This window comes from Vigna umbellata, chromosome 2, assembly GCF_029865625.1.
Source record: "Vigna umbellata cultivar VRB3 chromosome 2, Vumbellata_1.0, whole genome shotgun sequence".
Classification (NCBI taxonomy): Eukaryota; Viridiplantae; Streptophyta; class Magnoliopsida; order Fabales; family Fabaceae; genus Vigna; species Vigna umbellata.
The window spans coordinates 14281989-14303589 of NC_142166.1; the positions used below are offsets into that span (position 1 = coordinate 14281989).

Genomic DNA, 21601 nt, shown 5'->3' on the forward strand with positions numbered 1-21601 from the left:
GACAACACCACAAGAAAACACATACTCTTGTTTATTAATATTTTTCTCAAACATGGATAGTGTGATGATAATAGATTTTCTTTTGGCTTTAAACGGATATTGGGTAAGCACACCTTTCTACTTTTCTCAGTTTTACCAGAGGTTTGGTAATACTGGTGTTTCTTCACCAACTCTCAGAAACAGAAAGAGCCTTTTAAGATTCTTCAAAAATATTAGAGTTTTTAAAAAAGTCAAAGCAAACTTCGTAGCTTAAGAGAATCTCACAAGAATTATAAGAATTATAACGTGACTTAGTAATGGTTGAAAGTATTATCTCAACTATGAACAAAGTCAATTTAAAAAATACATATAGATGCAAACCTCACGTAGTCTGTGTGTTACAAATCTCGCGTCGATCAAAGATAAGATAAATTAATAAGTGAGTGTAAACCGTTTTATGGAATTAAGTTGTCAAAAGTGTAAAAGTATTTGTAAGTTTATTTTTTTTACTAACAAAATTTTAAAAACTAACAAGTATCGATAAAAAAGAAAATAAAAAGAAGAGAATAATTAAAGAATATTTATCAATAAAGTTTTGTTAAGAATTATAAAATTTGAACTCATTTTTTTATTATAAGATGCAAGTTTCATGTTGTGCAAGGGAAACTACCTTTTCCTATAGTTTCTTATATTTGTTTTGTAGTTGGTATAATTTGAAAGTAATTATGCAGAGATAAGGGTAATGATGGTTTTTTTGTTGTTGTTTTTGGTGTTAGAGTTAAAGGGCAATAAGCGAATAAAGATATCCACTAATCCCTTAGATAAAAAGGTGACAGAAGTGGGTCACTTTCTGTAACCTTTTGTTGATCCTGAATTTATATTCACACTGCCACTATGCAAATTCATCGAATATTCACTAAGAGAAACATAGTATGATTTGACTTTGCAAGAGTTTTGGTGAATTGAACTTCAAAATTTGTCAACGAAACAGGTATAAAGCCATATTGACATGAGAATACTAGATGATCTTCAGGCTTCACACACGCGCACTGGTCTGGCTGGCCATTACTGTCTGCCAAGAGTGACAAAATGGTTCAAGTTTTCTCAGGTTATGCTTCCAAATCTGCATCATGATATCTCAGAAAGTGAGTTATTCATCATGACACGCGCGAAAGTTTACCACTAGTGCAATCATATCCACACGTAAGAGCTATCATGCTTTTTTTCTTTTCCTAAAAGGAGAGATTTATACATACTATACTTTAACTCGATTTAAATAAAGGATTCACAATATTTTTAATCCTAGATCTTTTGAAACAATGAATATATAAATCTTGTTTTAAGGTTTACTTTTATCATTTCTATTTTATTTAAACTCATACTTACATTGTTTTCAACATATTAATTTGATGAATGCTTTGAGAAGAAATTCACTGAACAAATACAACAACAATAAAATTTGAATTTAGTGAGATCACTTTTAACATAAAATATGAAGATAATATATTTATCTCTTTTTCTATACCCAACAAGGAATTAATATCATTCAAAATACCATATTCGAAGTTTTACTTTAAACAAGTCCATACCATATTCAAAGTTTGGCTTTAAACAATCCATGAAAGAGTGGTTTTTTTATTCGGAAACTGTACAATTATACAAATTGCTATTTATTAAAACCATCATGCATGTCGTTATTAAGTTTAACTTTGAATATGATCATGAAAGAGTAGTTTATACTGAAGCAAAAGTTTCATATTAAAATTATTCAAGTTCTGACTTTCAAACATCAAATAATATTATATGTATATATATTTGTTTTTTTTAATTCATTGCTAGAATTAATTTAAATATATAACGAGAATTAATATTTTTTGTTATTCGGAAACTCTCAATGAATTATCGGTGATTAATTCTCTTCAAAGTGGAAAAATCAATGGACTAAGTTTTCTCTCTCACAGTAAACATATTCTCCGTGCACGTGGTGAAGAGTTAAATTTCTGACAACGTGCTAATCCAGTTATCATTTACCAATTTACTGGTAAAAGAGGGATATATTATTATATATTATTATTATTTATAAAATTAATTAACACAAATAAATAATACGTATAAATACAGATAAACCTTTCAAATTATCGTTTGCGCATATTAGTATAACTTATAATTATATAATATTTTATCCCTTTTGTTGTAATTTTCTATATATTTTTTATCAGGGAATATTAGAATGATGTAGTTATTTTGACAAGCAAATAACCTTTCTCAATACAGAGAGAACTTTTAAAGTTGTATTTTTCACTCTTTTTAATTTTTTTTATATAAAAAACAATAATACTTATTAGGAATCTAAATGTAAGTTGAAATCTTATATTAAATAGAGGTGAAAATTTTGAACTACATATTAACAAAGCCATTTAAGATTTTAGAGAATGTGATCATAATTGAATAGGGTTGAATCTATATACCTAAATATGGGAATTATTTACTCTAATGTTCAGTGTCATTTGCTTTGTCCACGTGTGAAGCACGTGTGAAGCACATATGGACATTTTTATTGAGCAATCAAGTTGCCTAAGGAGGATGCATGCGTGTTCCTTTTATCTACTTTCGTGTTAAAGATGGTGCGAAAATGAAAGAGGAAAACTATGCCAAACTATGGTCAATTCCATAATAGAGACCTTCACCTTCAATATTGAAGTTAAAAGTTGTTTAGAAAATAGAATCGTTAATTGGACTTTGGTGATCCTTGTGTTCATTGGGTCGAGTTTTGCTATGAGTAAATTTGATTTAATCTAATTCAATTAGATTAAATTAAGTTTTATTTATGATTGGATTAAATTCGATCTACTAGCAATAATGCAAAGTTGATAAAACCCAATACGATTCTGTTTTTAAATAAACCATTTGCTCTCGGCAATGCAATTAGAAGTACCTTTTTTTTTAACAAAGCATTATTAAGATAGATTTAAATACAATTTTTGCTCTTATTTTTGTTTATTTTTTACAATTTGGTCATTTTTCTTAATAAAATCTCAATTCTATTCAATTTGGTATCCGTATTTAAACTAACAGAAGATGAACATGTTGGAAATCTAAATATGAGTCTAAGTCCCACATTGGATAAAAATGAGAAGTAGAACACTATATAAAAGACCCATTAACCCATCATTATCTTAAAGTTTTGGGGAGAGAGTGGTGTCAATCCCTTATGTGATTAGACTTAGATCTCATTGCTGAACACTGATAGAAAGAACGATTCTTTCTTTTGACAACACCATAAATGGTGTACACCATTTTTTTATGGTGTGCAAGGACAACGCTAAGATATAATCCCCTCATTTTAAAGAAAATTGTAAAAAATATTAGACATATATTCTCCTCCAGAATCTAATCTTAAGACTTTTATATGAGCAAAGAATTGAGTCTTAAGAAATGAGACAAAATATTGAAAAACATAGAAATCTTTTCCCTTAGTTCGAAGAAAATATATCCAAGTAAATCTATTGTTTATGAACGTAACAAAAATACTTATAACCTGCATGAGAAACAATCGGGGAAATCCCTCAAACATCATTATGAATAATGTCAAACTCTAACACCTAAATGGTTATGCCACATTTAATTCAGTCATCTTTCATTTAAACAAAATAGACAAAAAAATAGGATAATATGTTGAAGAAGATAAGCTTAACGAAAAGAATCGTCCCACTTTAGGTCCCTTTAGAATGATCTTCTCGGACACTTAACCTACATAACACAACCAAAACGAGAAAATTGGACATTATAATTATGATCAACTAATTGGCCAACATAAATAAGATTTGTAGAAAGACTAGGAGACACAAAAACATTATGCAAAGAAGGGGATATATCACCAATAGCACTAATAGGTAAAGAGGTCCCATCAGTTGTGTGAATATGTTGATTGTCATTATAAGTTTTCATATTGGATAGAGACACAAAATAATTTGTCATATGATTAAACATTCATTATCAAGGTACCATGGTTGAGAAGAAACTTAAGTATTACCTAAAAGATCAAAAATAAAAAAAGTAGACATAATCATCCAATGTACCATTTTCAAAGTAAGTGTATTTGTAAGAGGTGTAGGAATAGAAGTTGGAGCAGGCAATGTAGAAAAACTCAAAAAAACACCAACGAAGGCATGATAAGAAATTTCTGCTTTTTAGAATGAAATGGACAAGTTGTGATAATATGTCATTGTTGCTTGTAGTAGTTAAAAAACTTTTGTGTGCAAGCCTTAACAATATGACCAAATCCTTTGCAACTAAAGCATTAGACACAATGCATATCTCTGGTTTTATTCTTCCTTTATGTTACATAGGCGACATTACTAGGAGTTGTAGAATTGGTGTTATGTTCCATGGTTGTGTCAGTTGCTATGTGTTGTTCTTCGCGAAGAAATTCACTTGAGCAAGCATCCAAAGTTGGCACTAGGTTGTGGTTCATCAAATTAGAACTAGTCTTTAAGGTCAAATCACAACTTCATCAAAATTGATCTCCTTTGTTGGTCTTATGCATAGAGAGGGGTTGCACCAGGAATTGTCAGAGCAGTGTAACGAAATTGTTAGCATGAACAACAAACCAAGAGGGTTGAATTGGTTTCTTATCGCAAATTTGTGCTTTTAATCATTTTATCAATATTTTAATTTCCTTAGCAATTAATTAAAATAATAAAGAGAGTAAGGAAGAGAGACAATTACACAGATAATTTTTATACTGGTTCAGATCACAAGGATCCTACTTCCAGTTGCCAATCCCAATCAGAGATTAACTTTCCATTAGCACAAAACCAATAAACTGTTACAATCATAAAGAAAAACAAGTTTAAGACTTAAAAACACCTCTCTTGTTATCATAAGAGATGAAACTCACTTCCTCTGAAGGTCACAAGGGATGAACACCTCCTCCGGATGTTTCACGAAGGATGAACACTTCCTTTGAATCTTCACAAAGGATGACAACACCTAACAACAACAACAACACTCAATCACACTCTCAGTGAAAGTTCTCTATGTCAACAATAAATTCTCAAAGCCACAGCACAAAGGTTACACAAACCCTAGAACACACTTTTCATAAAAACAAAATACTCATGTATGTTTTCGTGTATTAAAATGAGAGTTTAAAACCAATATATAAAGATCTCACTCAAAGACACCTCCGAAAATTCGTTATCATATATTTAACGCATGATAATCGATTATCCACATATGGTAATCGATTATGCATTTAATGAATGCACAATGACCATAAACATGCCTAAAAACTCCAACGGTTAGTCGTGATAATCGATTATGGTAAGTCATAATCAATTATAGATAAGTGATAATCGATTATAGATAATTGATTATCCTAGATTGGTAATGAATTATTCCGGAGACAATGAGTTTTTAGTAACCTTTAAAAACCTCTCTATGATAATTGATTATCTTAAGTGTTAATCGACTATTGCAGAGTTTTTGTGACTCCAAAACGAATTTTAAAGCATACAATACATGGAATCAATCACAAATACAACCCTATACATAAATCTACTTATTAAAAAAAGTTTTAACACACAACACAAGTCTTCGGGAAGATCTTTTTGCAACTAGAGCACTTGAGACTTGATTTGAACATCATCAAAACTTCTAACTTCAAGATTTTGCTAACATAAATAACAACTTAAATTCTTAAATCTAGAAAAATATTCCTCAATTGATAGACTTCCTTGTGTGTAATTAGTCATCTCATACTTCAATTGAAATCTCCAAGTTGTGTTATCCTATGACATGTATCCAGGTCATGATTTAGGAATCTTTGGTTTCCTAGTTTGCCAAATCTGTTGAACTTATTGGTGCTGGAATTTTGCCATCAATATGATCCCATAAATATTTGCCTTTGAAAAATAGTTTAAATTGAAATTCCCAAACAGAGTAACTTTTGCCATTAAATCGAACAAGATAGGATTCAGATTTATCATAAGACATGATGAAGGGAAAAAAAATCATTCAATGGGAGTTTCTTATTTGTTGTTTTTCAAATTGATGCACTTTAGTACTTGCGATTTGCAGAAAACTCATGGATCAAGACAAAACCAACGAAGAAGAATGGAACTTTTTGGATCAAAACGAAATTCAAAAAGAAGATAATTATGACAAATCCCAGTCACCCAAAATAGGTGTTTATTCCAATATGAAGACACCCACCAAAATACAAGATTAAAACTCAAGCTTTTATACCATATCAAACTATCAAAACAAAAGAGAATATACTTAAGTGACTTGTTTGTATTTTGCAATCTTCTTTTTTAAAATACATGGCATAACATATATTTAAGCGAGAGATTCTAAAAAATATTCAATAAAATGAGCTATTATAAGATATTTCTTATTTACAAGAAGTTATGGTGATAAATTCCGAATGACTATATATAAAAGGTATAAAATAATCTATTAAATGCATAATAAATTACGTTTATACAGGTTAACATATAATAATCTTTCCCTATTTAAGCATGCACTACAAACTTTTTAACACAACTAAAAGAGTTTTAAAAAATGTGAGTGATATTTTTCCAATAATTAAAAAGTTGTAAGATAAAAAAAAGTAAGTAAATTTTGCGTAAATTTATACAACTTCAAAATTTAGTCCTTTTTAGATAAAAGAAAATAACTAAACATGGTATTAAGATACACAATGCTATCATTTTATAAATAATTGAGTATTAAAGTAATATTCATGTGTTGGAGTGTAGCAATGGAGCACACGAGATAGTATTTTATCCGCTCTTGTTTTTTTTCATAATCAGCATAGATATTTTCTTCCACTACTACAGCCATTAACTTGGCATCCAATATGATTAAAGTTTCCTTTTACCAAAAAAACTACTCAAGTTCATTAAAGTTTGACGTCTTAAATAAACATTCGCATAGCTATTTTATGATTAATATGTAATCACCAAAACATTCAAATATCTGTTGCACCTAAACCATTTTATGCCGTGTTTCATTTGCTATTTCTTTTATTTGGCACTTCTTTGGTTATGCACGAATCATTCATGAGTCATTAATTTGGTATTTCAAATTTGACTAAAAGCTAATGAAATATACTACTCAACACATACCAAAATAAATGTTATTTTACCAAATTATCTATACCAGGTCAAATGCACCCTTCTCTGTATAATTTACTGCAATTACCAATTTTTTCTTCACTTTGTGCAGTTAACATTTTTCTACTAGAAATACTTCGTTCCAAAATTTACTGCAAGTAGAGCTATGACAATTCCTCTGCTTCATCTGTATCAAAATCCTCAATTACAAATTCCTGTAACCATTTTTTATTCTAGACGAGTCAGAGGATCATTGTCCAAATTTTCAATTAGACTGAACAGTTTTACACCACCAAAAAATAAACCCAACTGCATCGACATATTCTGCATGAAGATAAACTGGGGCGTGTTTTGATGCATGAGATGACATTTAAGAAACTTTACAAGAGATTCTTTACTGCATAGTTGTTGAAGCATAAGGGATAAATCTCATGAGGAAGCTAGACAGGGACCAAATGCAAATCACACCAAGGAATTGTAGGACATTTAGAAGGGTACCCAAAGAGCTGTTTATAGCCATGTTGTGTGAGGTCATTTCAGCTCCTCTGACTGTAAATGATAAAGCTGTCACCAGTTGTGCTGCTCTATTGAGTTGGTGAAGCCTGTACACCTGTTAATTACACTTCATTACTATTATGAATAACAAATTAATTGAGAAAGTTGGTTATAAGAATTTAAGAAATTTTTAAGTTGATTCAATCCACTAAGGAGAGCAAAGCTAATCAAAATCTAATCATTTATAGGATCCAGAAAATCAAAATGTAAAATTACACTATCGAAGCATCAATCAGGCAAAAGCAAATAAATGTACTTGACACAATCTAGCATCACAAAATTTAGAAAGTAAATCAACAAGGAAATGGATTGTCCTTACTTGAAAGATTAATGGAATGGCAGACCGTGACGGTGACTTTCTATATCTGGCATACTGCTCAAATGCAAATTGGACAACTATACCAACAAGGTATGGAGCAAGAGTTGCAGAGGCTGCAGGGCCAGTCCATGGCCAGACAAAACCCATAGTTACCATTGGAATTACTAGACTAAGCACAAGAGTAGCAACAGAAGAGACTCTTTGTCCCAACTGTGGGGGTGGTGTATCACTATTGTTTGTAGCAGTATCCAGTACCATGGGTCTTCTTAAATGGTCCAGTAGGAAAAGGAATACCGCAACACCACAGTAGAAAATTGCCTCTGTGAAGAATAAGATGAGGAAATCTGGAGATGAAGAAAGAAGACACTTCAGAGTTTAAAACTCAAAGAAAAAAGAATCATTCACAGCAAACAAGAAAATAAAAAAGAAATAGAAAAGAAGAATTAAATCAAGCAATTTAACGTTGGAAAGTTTGAGATCATCTACCATGGTTGCAGCACATAATACACAAGAATTACAAACAGTAATTCTACTTTTCGCAGTCACAAACATTTTGAATTTCTAAACCAATTCTAAGTTTAGGAATGATTTGTTTATCATTGATATCAAAGATGCAAAATTATTTCATCCATGTGTTTGATAGTTTACTCTCCACTTCGGTCCAATCATCCAATGAATGATGTCATTTATTTTATTGAGAAACAAATAATTCCAAGTCAAGCAATGAGCATCACATCCAGTTTATGAACATCCATAATGTTTTCCCTAGCGTCAACGAACCAAAATACATGTAATTACTCCTTTCTCTACAGTTTTCATTAGCAGATAGCTATCCATATTGATTGACTCAAGGAGAGAGATTTTACTAGCTTACTGTGAATTACAATCAAATTATAGAAAACGCTCTACATAAAAATAGTAAGCTATGCAAATTACTGCAGACAAACCAATATAGCACAACAAGGTCTTTCTTAAAAGCATTAGTTACCTGTTAACAAAGAGTCCTCAAAAATGATGGAAAGCACTTTGCGTAAATAGAGTGAGGGAAAAATGAAGGAAGCAACAAGGACTGCAGGGCCCAGAAACCACAATATGCTGTTTTGACTTCTCTCTGAATTTGATAAAAGTATCTTACTATTTCTTCTGTAAGGCCGGTTATAAAATGATATTAAACCTGACTTTCCATCACTCCCTGATAAATGAAAATACAAGTTGCTTGCAGGAGAGATGCCTTCTACAACAATATCATTGTTTTCTGGCACTAAAGTAGTTGTTTCAAGCTCACGATCCTCAGAGACAACAAAAAGAGCATTATGCTGTTTCTGTAACCTTCCCTTAAAGTTCAGCATTCCGTGCATAAACTTAAGCTGGCATGATTTGTCTAGCCATGATACAAATGCAAAAACAAAAAAGAATGTTAACAGATATATATTTAAAGGAGTTCATACAAAATAAATTATAAATTGCAGCTCACATCCTTCAACTTTGGTCCATTTGCAGATTAGACCTAAAGGTTAGTATTGCACAAGTGACACCGTGGAATATCACAGTTCAAACAAAAGCAGCCTCCATTAAACAAACTGTTATCCATCTAATGAAACTATTACATGACAATAACAAAAAACTATGTTAGAAAAACTGCAATATGGTCCTAATCTAAAATGCATTGTCCTTTCCATTTTTCAATCTTAAAATGTAGTATTGAGATCTTACTTTGACTACAGAATATAGATATGGCAGAAGTAGAGGTTAGTTGGACAATGCTTGCCTCATGAGCTAGTTTCCGGAGTGAGTTAAACAACTTTCAAATTCAAGATATATCATAATTAATGGTTGTCTTAATAGAGGGTTTTCCATGGTGAGAGGTTCAGTGAATATTTGCACCTTTATAGAAACCTAAGGTCTAATCCACACATGAGCCTCAGTTCAAGGATTGGCTGCAATCTATACTACAATTACACATTTCTACAACAAATGTATTCAAGAAATATGCTTGGGATTTTTAAAGGATGGAAAGGCAATTGAGTTGGATACTTAATGCAGAATGTAGAAATTCAGGAATCAACCAATAAATAAAAAAGGTACCTTTAGTGTACATTTGCAGCTGAGCACCAGTTAGCTGGTTGACAAACAACCCTTGTGATAAGCTCAACTAAATATTAAATGAAAAGAAACTAGGTAAGAATAAATAAAGCAATACTCAAGATAAAGCAGTTATCAATTTCGAACTAGCATTATAATGAAATAGATTTAATCCAAAAGAGAGAATTACTCAAATAGCATATAAAAAAATTGGTCAATTGATAGTTTAAATATTATGCAGAAAATGGAAATTGTAAAGTCACGTCTCATGACCTTGTCATCATTAATTCCATGAAAAACTATCTATATAGTCATTAATCTATAGCATGAATTATTTATATGAGAAAATTAATTGACTAATAATAATTAAATGCATAAACCATAAGATACACTAAATTTACATGGAACAAGAATCGTGAATCCCAAACAGAACAGAGTTTGCAATATAGGTCCCAAGACATCTATGGATTTGAGTAAGTGACTATAAAATGAATTCTTAATTATTTTTTCTTCACTCAACATTCATATTAAACATTATTCATTGCTCAAATTAATGCACAAAAAACTATTAGAATGTACACATCCATTTGATCATGTTTCCAGTAATTAAAATTTGCAAACACCTATTTGACACATTGTAGTAACTTATTGCACAACTTGTATCTAACCCTAAACTTAAACCAGTAACCACCTTAAGAAACTTGACAGAATGAGCAAGGAAGACAGAGAAAGAGAAGAGACAAAAAGTCAGCAGTTTTACAAGCCAATTTCAGCTAGGAAACTCACCAAACCAATTGCTAAGTTAGCAATGACTTCACTAACTACTGAACTTTCAGTTGTCATCATACCAATACCATTTAGTTCTACCTCATACAACCACCTTAAAACTAATGTCTATGCCTCACATATGTTCTAGCAGAGCAAGCCACTGGTAATTATATTTCACCTGCCAGCTGGTTATTCAAAATTTTCAGTGGGCAACTACATAACAATCGGTAACCAAGTTCAGGTGTCGGTTTATCTTATTTGAGGAAAGATCCAACTAAATGTATATTCAAGGGTCTCTCCTTAATCATCCTCTTCTTTTTCAATTCCAAACGCCTATGAAATATAAAGCTGGCGTCATTGTTAAAAAAAAATCACTAAATGAAGAATTAACATCAATCTTCACAGTGCCAAAGTGTGAACAGAATGCCAAGGATTTTCTTCACACGTCTTCTTCATTAAGCTGCCTTTTCCAAATAACACAGGTGAAGGAATCAAGTGCCTGCATTTCCACTAATGACTATTTCCAGTCAAACCCTACCGATGAAGAAAAATTCAGCAGCAAACCCTACCTTAGCTAAGTTCAATAGTAGGAGATACATTCTCCCAAACTCCAAAAAAAAAATGAAACCAAATCAATTTTCAATCCTTAAGGTTTAACAGAAGAAGTTCTATCATCCCAGTTCCAGAAAATTCAAACCACAAGCCTAACACCACTGATAAAACACATAACAATTGGTCAACCCATGTTGACAAGTACTAAACATCAACTATTAAAACCAGGGAAAACTAAAATTGAAAAGAAAAATCATAGTGAAATTGGGGAACGGAATAAATTGATAAAGAATTCCAAAAATTGATTGGCATAAGTACCTGAGCACTTCTCGTGCGTTGTAAAGGAGAAGAAGAAAGAGAAGCCGCGGAACAAGAAAAGGAAGAACCGAACTTGGCATTTGCCATGATAACATGCGAATGAAGGAAGCAACGAAAAGGGTCAAAGAGGGTCGCGTTGAATCACCCAACCATCTTAACTTGAATAAACAAAGATTCGAGAAATGCTAAGAACACAAAGTGGAACGCAAAACAGAGTATGAGTCATACAACGAGCGCCACTTCCCTCAGCCGTAGATTTCTAGGTGTAAGATTGAACCGAACCCTTTGGTTTATGTCGCTGATGCTGAGCTGCCAGCCAAAATACTTTCATGTAAAACCCCATCCACAGTAACAATTTTACGAATTACATTTTATTTTTCTTAATTAAGTTTCAAATTCTTAATTTTTTATTCAGTCTTTGTTATTCAATATTTTTTATTAATGAGATTATCTTATTTAATTGTTTTATTTTGTAGTTAATTACAAAATAACATATTATTATATATAAATTACAAAACATTAACTCGTAGAGAAAAAAAAAAACAAGATCATACAACATTATAATCCATGACATTAACTAATGAAAAATTAAACGACAAAAACTTAATGAAAAAATATAAAAAAATTAATACTGGATTGTTAAGAATATGAAAATTAATAAAAATTCAATTAAAAATATGCGAGACCTGAGATTTAACTAACTCTATATTCTTCTAAATTATTTTTATATTCTCTTTCATTTTTAAAATTTAAGTTTAAATTTACTTTTTATTCATGGTAATTTCGTGGATGTGGAATATTGATTTCCCATGCAAATTTAATTACACATTTATGAATTTTGATTTCCCATGCAAATTTAGTTACACATTTATTTTGTTGGCTTTTCAAAATTATTTTAATTCACTCTAATTGCTGGTACATGTATATTAGTCAGGCACTTGGGGACTTTAATTTTTAAGTGAAGAACAAATTTTGTGATAATAGATTTTGAAAATGATATGAAAATGTTAAATCATTTTGAATTGAGATAAGAAGAAATTATTTGACAACTGACATGTTAATGTAAGCTGATATTTGAACTTCCTTTTAAAGTTGTTGCTCGGAAATTTTTGACAAGTAGGGTTAAGTTTCACCATAGTTAATGTTGACTTCTTTTTTATGTATATTGTGACTTTGTTTTTGTCGAGGTTTTAAGGTGTACACATGATTAAATATTAAGTTGTTAGAGACTTACTTTTGTAATGCGCTTTTTCAAATAAGTAGCCTTTGATTCCATAGCATCGAAACTATGATATCTTTACTTAGTTCCTATGAACACATAAAAAGAGTTTTAATGTTAATTGACTATAGATAAATAAGAAAGATTAAGATTCTCTCAAGTGTGTCAAGTATTGATGTGTGTTATTATTTGGTCAAATATTGTCTATTAGTCTATCAGTCAATTTTTCACTTTGCTAAAATTTAGTGACTTAAGTTGGAATTTTCAACTCATCAATTCATTTTATTCTATTTCACATAATTTATCAAATTAGTGAAAAGGTGGAACAAAACAGGCTAACCTACTAGTTCCTTTTTCCTAAATAAAAATTAAAAAGATTGTATTTACAAATATATAGTAATTTTATAATCTGAACCATCAACTCTTACGAATTAAACTATTAATTACAATACAAACATTTAACATGTAAATATAATAATTATTTTAATAAATTTAATTAAAAACATTAATTAATCAATTAAGATTAAAAAATTCTCATCCATTACTTTTGTAAGACCCTGGAAAATAGCGTACATTCGCTGGAGTCCACGTGGCAGTCGGAGAACGAGACACCTCAGCAACGCACGTGGCAACTGCAGGACGAGACACTTCATTAACGGACGCCAGGTGTCACGCTGCATGGAGTCTGGAGTGATGAGCGCAGTGCAGACCGCGTGTCACTCGGAGAACGTGGCATTTCATTTACGAACGCCAGGTGTCATGCCGAGGGGAGTCGGGAATCGGTAGTGGAAAGCACGTGTCCGCCGAAGAGAGGACGTTCGTTCGCGCTGGAAGCAAAACTGAAATTTCTCAGAAAAACTCTCCACTCTCTGCACGCAACCCTTTTGCCCAAATTCTGAAGAAAACCTTTCTCTCTTCCTTCTCTCTAGAAACCTCTTCCTCCTCTCTACTGAAACTTACCCTTTCTCTTCTCCGTTCATCATTCCGAAACCATAGGAGTACTCCCGACACCGTAAGCTTCAATTTGGACCGAACAGATCCAGATTCTGAACTGGTAAGTTCTCAACCTTAGTTGTTCGTTCTTAGGTTTCATGCAAAACCAAGTTTTGGCTACATGCAAGGGTATAGTCTAAGTATTTCGATTTTCATGTGTTTAGATTAAGTTGGAATTGTTGAGTGATCGTGTGGATAGAAAGCTGTGAGCGGACGAACCAAAACCTTGCCTATTGAACGTTTCAGTCACGAATCCAGGTAAGGGAAGCTTATTGATTTAATTTATACTTGGATGTTTGTATGTAAGCATGATATTAAATGAATGAAGGAAACGTATGTTGGTTGAGCATGCCTGAACGATCGCTGTTATGCATGAGATGAATATGATATCTGTTGGTTGAACTGCATGATGATTTTGATACGTATGGTTTGAACGTTGGATGATTTTTGTATAGTTGATTTGTTAATATGATGAATTCTATAAAGTATGTGAAATTAATGGTGTATATGAAAGTATAAGATTATGAATCGTATGAAAAATGTGAGTTGATATAGTTGAAATAAATCTGGATATAATGATTTTCTCTATGATAAGTTACGCTCGTCATCGTACGGTCTTATACCGTTCGGTTTCCCTGAAATTTGACTTAGAATGGAATTCTTTTATTCGGAAAGAATTCTGAATCTAGAACGAGCGTCCCCATTCGAATTACTATGTTTGAGCGTTCGGCTCAGCATAAAGATGTCGCCTACCTTAAATTAAATAATATTAAAATGAGTAACGTTTGGTCTTATACCAAGCGTTCGTCCTAATTAGCGCTCGGTCTTATACCAAGCGTTCGTCCTAAGTAGCGCTCGGTCTTTTACCAAGCGTTCGTCATAATTGGCGCTCGGTCATCTACCTAGCGTTCGTTCAAGTATTAAAATATTCATTTTCTTACATTCGTTCAATTACTGGATTCGGTCTTCCATATGCAAAAATTTTACGAAGAAAATTCTAAGTATCATTGACCATCCTTCTTACATTAAATCTGGTTCAAGATCTTTATTATGAAATTTTTCTAAGTACCAGTATACCTTCACTCGAGTCAGTTCATTTAACTGACCAAACAGATAGTCACGTTCTTTTATCCAGTATCATATTTGGGCGTTCGTCCTAATTCCTCAAAGGACTGAACGTTCGTCCTTTTATGCTATTAAATCTAAAGATGAGAATGATGATAAATTATAAGAAATTACAAGGTGAACACTATATTGAGTGATTCTATGATTATGGATTTTGGACGAGCGTTCCAGGGAGGAACGTCTCAGATATGTTAAATATTAAATTTGGTAAAGTATGACTGTGGATAAGTTAAGACTCGCTGTCCATCCTGATGTTCCGTGAGTACTCATCCTCATGTAGAGGGAGTATGTCATGTGTGGGAACGGCAGGAGGTCCTTAGTCCATAAGTTAACATGGGCGACGTAAGAACGGACTAACCTCGAGTGGCAGCTGTTGAGTGTGTTTCAGTTACTACATCACTCGGGTGCAAGGACGCTTGTAACTACACAGATTCATACAGTCCGGACGGTCGTCTTATATATATATATATATATATATATAGAATTTGGATGATGTTATATGTTAAAGTTATGTGCTTGTGTGAAATGAAATGTCTATTGTATGGGTTGAATTATAAATTAAATTATATAAGCTTACCCTTTCGTTTTCCTTGTGTTGTCCATTGTATCTATACGTTCGTCCTGTCTTGCAATGATCATCCGTGTGGATGTGAGCAGAAGGCGAGGCCACTTTGGAGGAAGTAATCGAGGAAGAAAACTTAGTGGAAGTTGAAGTGAAAGCGGAGCAGTAGGACGTCCGTTTTCCTTTTAGTTTTTAGAATTCGTTTTGTGATTGGACGTTCGGTTATTTGAATCTTGTAAAACCATTCGTCCCAATCTCTTGTATTTATGTACTTAAGCCGTTCGGCTTTCACTCTTCTCTTTATTAATGAAAAGACTGCATTGATTTACTGTTAATTGTAATTAATTCTGATTTATGGTAATTACTGTATTTTGGGATGTTACAACTTTTAATATATACATATATAAAATAAATAAATAAATAATTAAAAAAAAGTTTGGCTAGGATTTTCGGCCCGCTCTCAATGGATCAACTTGCTCTCTTTAAATGAATCAACACATTGCATCATTTTTAACAAACCAATTATGAGACAAATCAAAATGAGTAAGCATTCTTCGAAACACTTAAATTTTTTACATTTATTTGATATTATCCTTACTTACTTTTTATTTTTATTTTTTTCTTGAAAAAATACAAAAGTTTATACTTTTATGATAACTTTATTCTTATATTTTGTGTCAAATGAATGTAAAAATATATCATGGTACCATTACTCAACCAAAATGGAAGTGACTAACAATTTTTATCACTCCTAATTGTCAAGTGTTATATGTCTCACCTTATTGAAAGGTTTATGGACACAATTATTATCTATGTCACTTGCATCCTTCAACATATTTATAGACATTTTATACACTTTTTGCAGAAATATATAACAACTAAATAAGATTGTAAAGACTAGAGATAACACATAAAATTTATATTGGTTCATCCCTAAACACAAAGGTTTTTTCCAATCTTTTCATAACCACGTTTAAGAAGTTTTACTAATCAAATATACCAATTTGATTACACTGAGTACATAAACCTTTACAGGTTATGAGTATTAGATTTTCTGGGTATAACGAGTATCAACCTCTTCAGGTGAGTACAATCTCCTAGATAACCTTCCTAAGATCAAGAACTCTTGATATTTAAATGAGAAACACTCTAAAAGAAAAAGAGCACAACTAAAGCTCACTAAGGTACACATCACAATGTAAAGAATATTACAATAATTTATCTCACAACTCTTAGATAAGTGTTTCTCCCTCCACCTCATTGTTTTCTTCCTACATCTCCAATTTTTCAAATAATGACAGATTTGTCCCGCTGTCAGGCCAAGAATCTTTGCCCTCTTTTATTGTGTCTCAGATTCTTATCTCTCATATTTCCTTATTTAAAAAACCCTAGAAGCACCCTACACCTCCACTTCTCATTCTTCTTTTGTCGCGAGTTCTCGGTCTTCTCCTCCCCCTTCGTCTTTATTTCTCTTTCTCGCTCCTCAATGGTCATCAATGTTTGGCCTAGAATGTCCCTACAATGATCATTGGTGGTTATCATTGTTTGTAGCATCTTGTTGGTGGTGTAGCGGTGCAACATTTCCTCTTTCTTGTGCAACAAACGTATTCATCGTCTTGGTAGAGGTCACCCTCATTTCTCCCTTCCCCTTTCTAATTATAATGTGTTGATTGAAATGCATAATGGGTTAATGATTCTAAGTGATGCATGGAGAGATTAAGAGGAGGGGATAATGAACAACGTCAAAATGTATTCCGAATGTTGGCAAAACGTTAATCTGCATTCGAAAGTCGTTGAAGCCTTGACTTTTGAAAGTCAGTTAAGGCTTCAACGACTTTTGAATACCAGTTAATATTTTGTCGACATTCAAAATACTTCTTTTAATTTTTTTTAATTTTTAATTTTTAATATTTGATTTATTATAAATTTTTTAAATGTTAATTGTAAATTTTTTTATTTTTTTATAATTTTACAATTATTTAAAATTGTTGTATAATTTTTTTTATTGATATTTTAAATTGTATGTTTTTGCTATTCAATTTCAATTTTTAATTTTATGTTTTGTTTCTTTTTATAAATTTGGAATATTTATTAACTGTTATTAACTTTATTTTTTTTGTTTGAAATTATATGAATTTTTGCTATTTTTTGTAACCATTTAATTTAATTTTATCTGATTTTTTTAAAATATTACAATCGTATTTATTTTTTATTTAATTTTTTTATTTTTTATTTGAAATTTTAGCAATTTTCTTAAATTTGGTTAATTGTTTTTTTTTTTTTATTTTGCAAAAATTATTATGTATTATTTATTATTTATTTTTTTGTGATTTTAAATTTAACGAAATTTGTTAATTATTTTGAATTTATATTTTATATTTTTTAAAATTTACAATTATATTTTTTTATATAATTTTTGTTTATTTTTGTTATTTTAAATTGTATGATTTTTATTAATATATCTGAATTGTTTATTTTATAATATGTTTGTTTTTTTAAATTTTGAAATATTTAAGTTTTGCTTTTTTTGTTAATTGAAATTGTATGATTCTTGTTTTATATTTTTTTGTTTTTAATTGTTTATTTTATATTTTTTTGGTTATTTTAAATTTTGCAATTGTTTTTCATGTGTAACTTAATTTGTTATTAAATATTTGAAATTTTACAAAATTTGTTAAATTTTTTAAATTGTTGAATTATTTATTTTGTTGGTTTTTATTTTTATTTTGAAACTTTTGTCATTTGACTTTTTGTTATTTCAAATTTAACAAATTTTGCTAATTTGTTGTATAATTTTAATTTAGTAATTTTTTTTGTGTTTTTTATTTGAAATTGTTCTAATTATGTTGATTTTTTAAAATTGTTTTCGTTATATGTTTTTGGTATTTTTTAATTTGTAATTGTTTTGATTTGTTTTATAATTTTTGTTTTTTTTTACTTGAATTTTTGTCTTATTTTTTTATATTTTATATTAATTATTAATGTTATATTTTGATGGTTATTAATTTTGTAATTTTATATATTTTGGTTAAGAAAGATTGTCAGAACAAGTGGTGCATCTAGCTGTCGTGGTGAAAGTTCATCAAAGGGTGGAACGAGAAGAAGACCTACGACATCAGCTGGTAGAGCACAGACTCAAGAAGCTAATGCTGATGTGATTGAATTAGTGAAGACCATCAATACTATATTGTTGAGCAAGGGGATGATAACCCATTATACACAACATGTTGCATTTGACTTGTGGCAATCCGGGCTAGTACATAACTTAAATTTTAATTGCTACTTAGTTGGTTCTATTTATTTTTTGTTATATAGTTTGTTGGTGTTGTTGTGTAGGATTGGGGGATCTCTCATGGCAAAAAAGTTAATACATTTGGATTATACCATGAGGCAATTAAGCCTTTTGTCTTGATTTTTTGTTGTATGCCCTTAGTGAACTTATCGTATGACTATGATGATAAGGGATTAATCATGGCATTTGTTGAGAGGTGACACTTTGAGACGAATACTTTTCATCTCCTGTTGTTATTGTTGAGTAAGGATTTGTGTATGCATAATGATAGGGTTTATGTTTGTGTTGGGTTTTCCCTATGAAAGTATGTATGGTTTTGTTGGGTTATCCCATAAAAATATATATTGATGCTAAGGGGGAATAAAGTCATGATGTTTGGGGTTTTTACCATGTAAATATTTGTTGTAAAGAGTGGTATGATGATCATATGTAATATGTTGGGGTTATTTGGGTTGTAATTTGCATAACGATGGGTTTTGAATTATTCAAATGATGTAATGTATGTATTTGGGTCTGTTTACAAGAGTATGTGAGGCTTGAATGCATACATGATGTGTTAAGTATGATTCCTCGTGGCTTACGGGTGATGTTTGTATGCTTTAAATACTTGATGTTTGTCAAGAATGAGTTTGGGTTCAACGATAATCGATTATCTTAAGTGATAATCAATTATTTGCACATCGGTTTTTAGTTCGTCACTGGAATAATCAATTATCTGGGATGATGATCAATTATCCTTTCATATTTTGAAATGCAGAAAAATTGGTATTGAAGTTGTATGCAATAATTGATTATCATCCGTGATAATCGATTATCCTAGTGTATTTTTGCTGGAAAAGTGCATTTTAGGGAAGAATGGACGAGTGACAAATGTATGAACTGCAGAACATGAAGAATGAGAATAGTTGATGTGTTTAGGGTCATGTTTGATTTATGAGTGGTGATGGAATGTGTGATGAAATGCACAAGGGTGTGTATGGTTGATTAGTGAGCATGAGACATGTGAGATTAGTCTACTTGTTGTACCTAGTAAATCCTAAGACTATTTGCGATAAGGACTCCCTTTGGCATTGATTATTGAAAAGGGAGTGACTCTCTTTGGCATTGGTTGTTGAAAAGAGAGTGATGTTCTCTTTGGCAAATAATTGTAGAAAAAAGAATGGTAATCGAGTGTTGAATCTTCTTTGGTGTGGGGATAAATGTTCCACCTTGTGTGATGGGGTAACTGGTCCAAAGTCAAAAGAGGGATGACTCAAGTCTGCCTGTAGGGGAGGCTACAAGTGGGTGAGGTAAGGTACAAGAGTGTGATTGAGTCTTATCATGATGGAGTTCATGGTTTAGTGATGCTCATGATGTTGTTCATGATTGGGATAATCATGATGATGGTGTATCTATGATGATAATTATGGTATTGAAGATGTTCCTGGTTATGTTATATGGATAATGGTGTTACTATAATGGTTATAGTAAGTAGTTATCTTAGGTGCTAATGAGTGGATAGACTAAGGGTCTAGGTGTGAGATGTTGGAGATGACATCAATGGTTAAAGATCGAGGATCAAGGATCGAGGATCGAGGTTCGGGGATCGATGATCGAGTAATTCATTATGATTGAATTATTTGTGTTAGATGATTAGAAATTTTATTGTTAATACTTTTGTGTATGGGGTGTTTGATTATTGTTGATATAATCAGTATGTATATATCTTGTTTTTATGATTGTTTCATCGATAGATTGCCCCATACGTTGTATTGTGAGTTTGTGAATGAATTTATCCACGATGATCGTATGATGCATTATACGTGAGCATATGATATTGCATATGTTCCAAAGGCATGATAGATTTGTGAGATGACGGAGGATATTTGGATTTCTTTAAAAAGTTCTTTTGGTATAGACTTTTGAAACAAGGTAATTGTAGTTGTTTTATTTCCTTAGTCATTTTAATTACTTTTGGAATAATGTAATTGAATAAGACTTCTGGAAATGTTTTGAACAAATTATGCATATTTAAAAGTTAAGGTTGTTGAAAAATATGTTTATGCACTGTAAGAAAGTTTATAAATATTTGTTTTTTTAACCCATGGTATCTCAGAATTGAGGTATTACATGTCACATTTTTCTCTTCAAATTAATAGAAGATTTAGGAATAAAATTAAGAGGTAATAGAATTTAAATTTATGTGACATAGTCTAGTATGCTAAAAATCACAACTTTCAACATTTGTATTAATCAAAGAAAAACTACTAGATACACTAAAAGATAAAGACATAAGATTTAATTTAAACAAATCATCCTAAATGTATACTTTAACCAAAAAAAACACACCATGTCTAATAATAAGAATCATATTAGTCTCATAAACACATTTCTAACCATGTTGGACTAACAAGGAAGTACTTTTAATTTTAGAAACATGAAAAACTCTATTTAAAATAAAATGATTTTTAGAACATAACTCTAATTTTACTTGACTCTCTCCTAGAACATATGTCCATGCTCTTGCTCCCCTACTCACAACATACATACTTATTTCCTTTCATATGGTAAATTAGAGGCAACGCCCATATGAATAGTGACAACGACATTCGCAACAAGTTTTGGGTGGATCATAAGTTCGTCCACAAACAAAACAAGACATGTTATTCTCCATATTTTTATCTTTGTGTTTATTGTTTTTATTAGAGAAGTTGTTTTTTATTTTAGAAAATAGGTC

General features: G+C 31.1%; 1 protein-coding gene across 1 annotated transcript; it reads right to left on the reverse strand.

The window, feature by feature from the left end:
• Window positions 1-7265: 7265 nt before the first annotated feature.
• LOC124831203 (uncharacterized) lies at window positions 7266-11992 on the reverse strand. The gene is made up of 5 exons (XM_047305117.2): window positions 11695-11992; window positions 10060-10126; window positions 8963-9355; window positions 7975-8318; window positions 7266-7710 (listed from the first exon to the last, which is right to left on the reverse strand). Exons 1-5 carry the CDS (start codon window positions 11779-11781, stop codon window positions 7495-7497), a joined length of 1107 nt encoding a protein of 368 aa, XP_047161073.1. The 5' UTR covers window positions 11782-11992; the 3' UTR covers window positions 7266-7494.
• Window positions 11993-21601: the final 9609 nt, after the last annotated feature.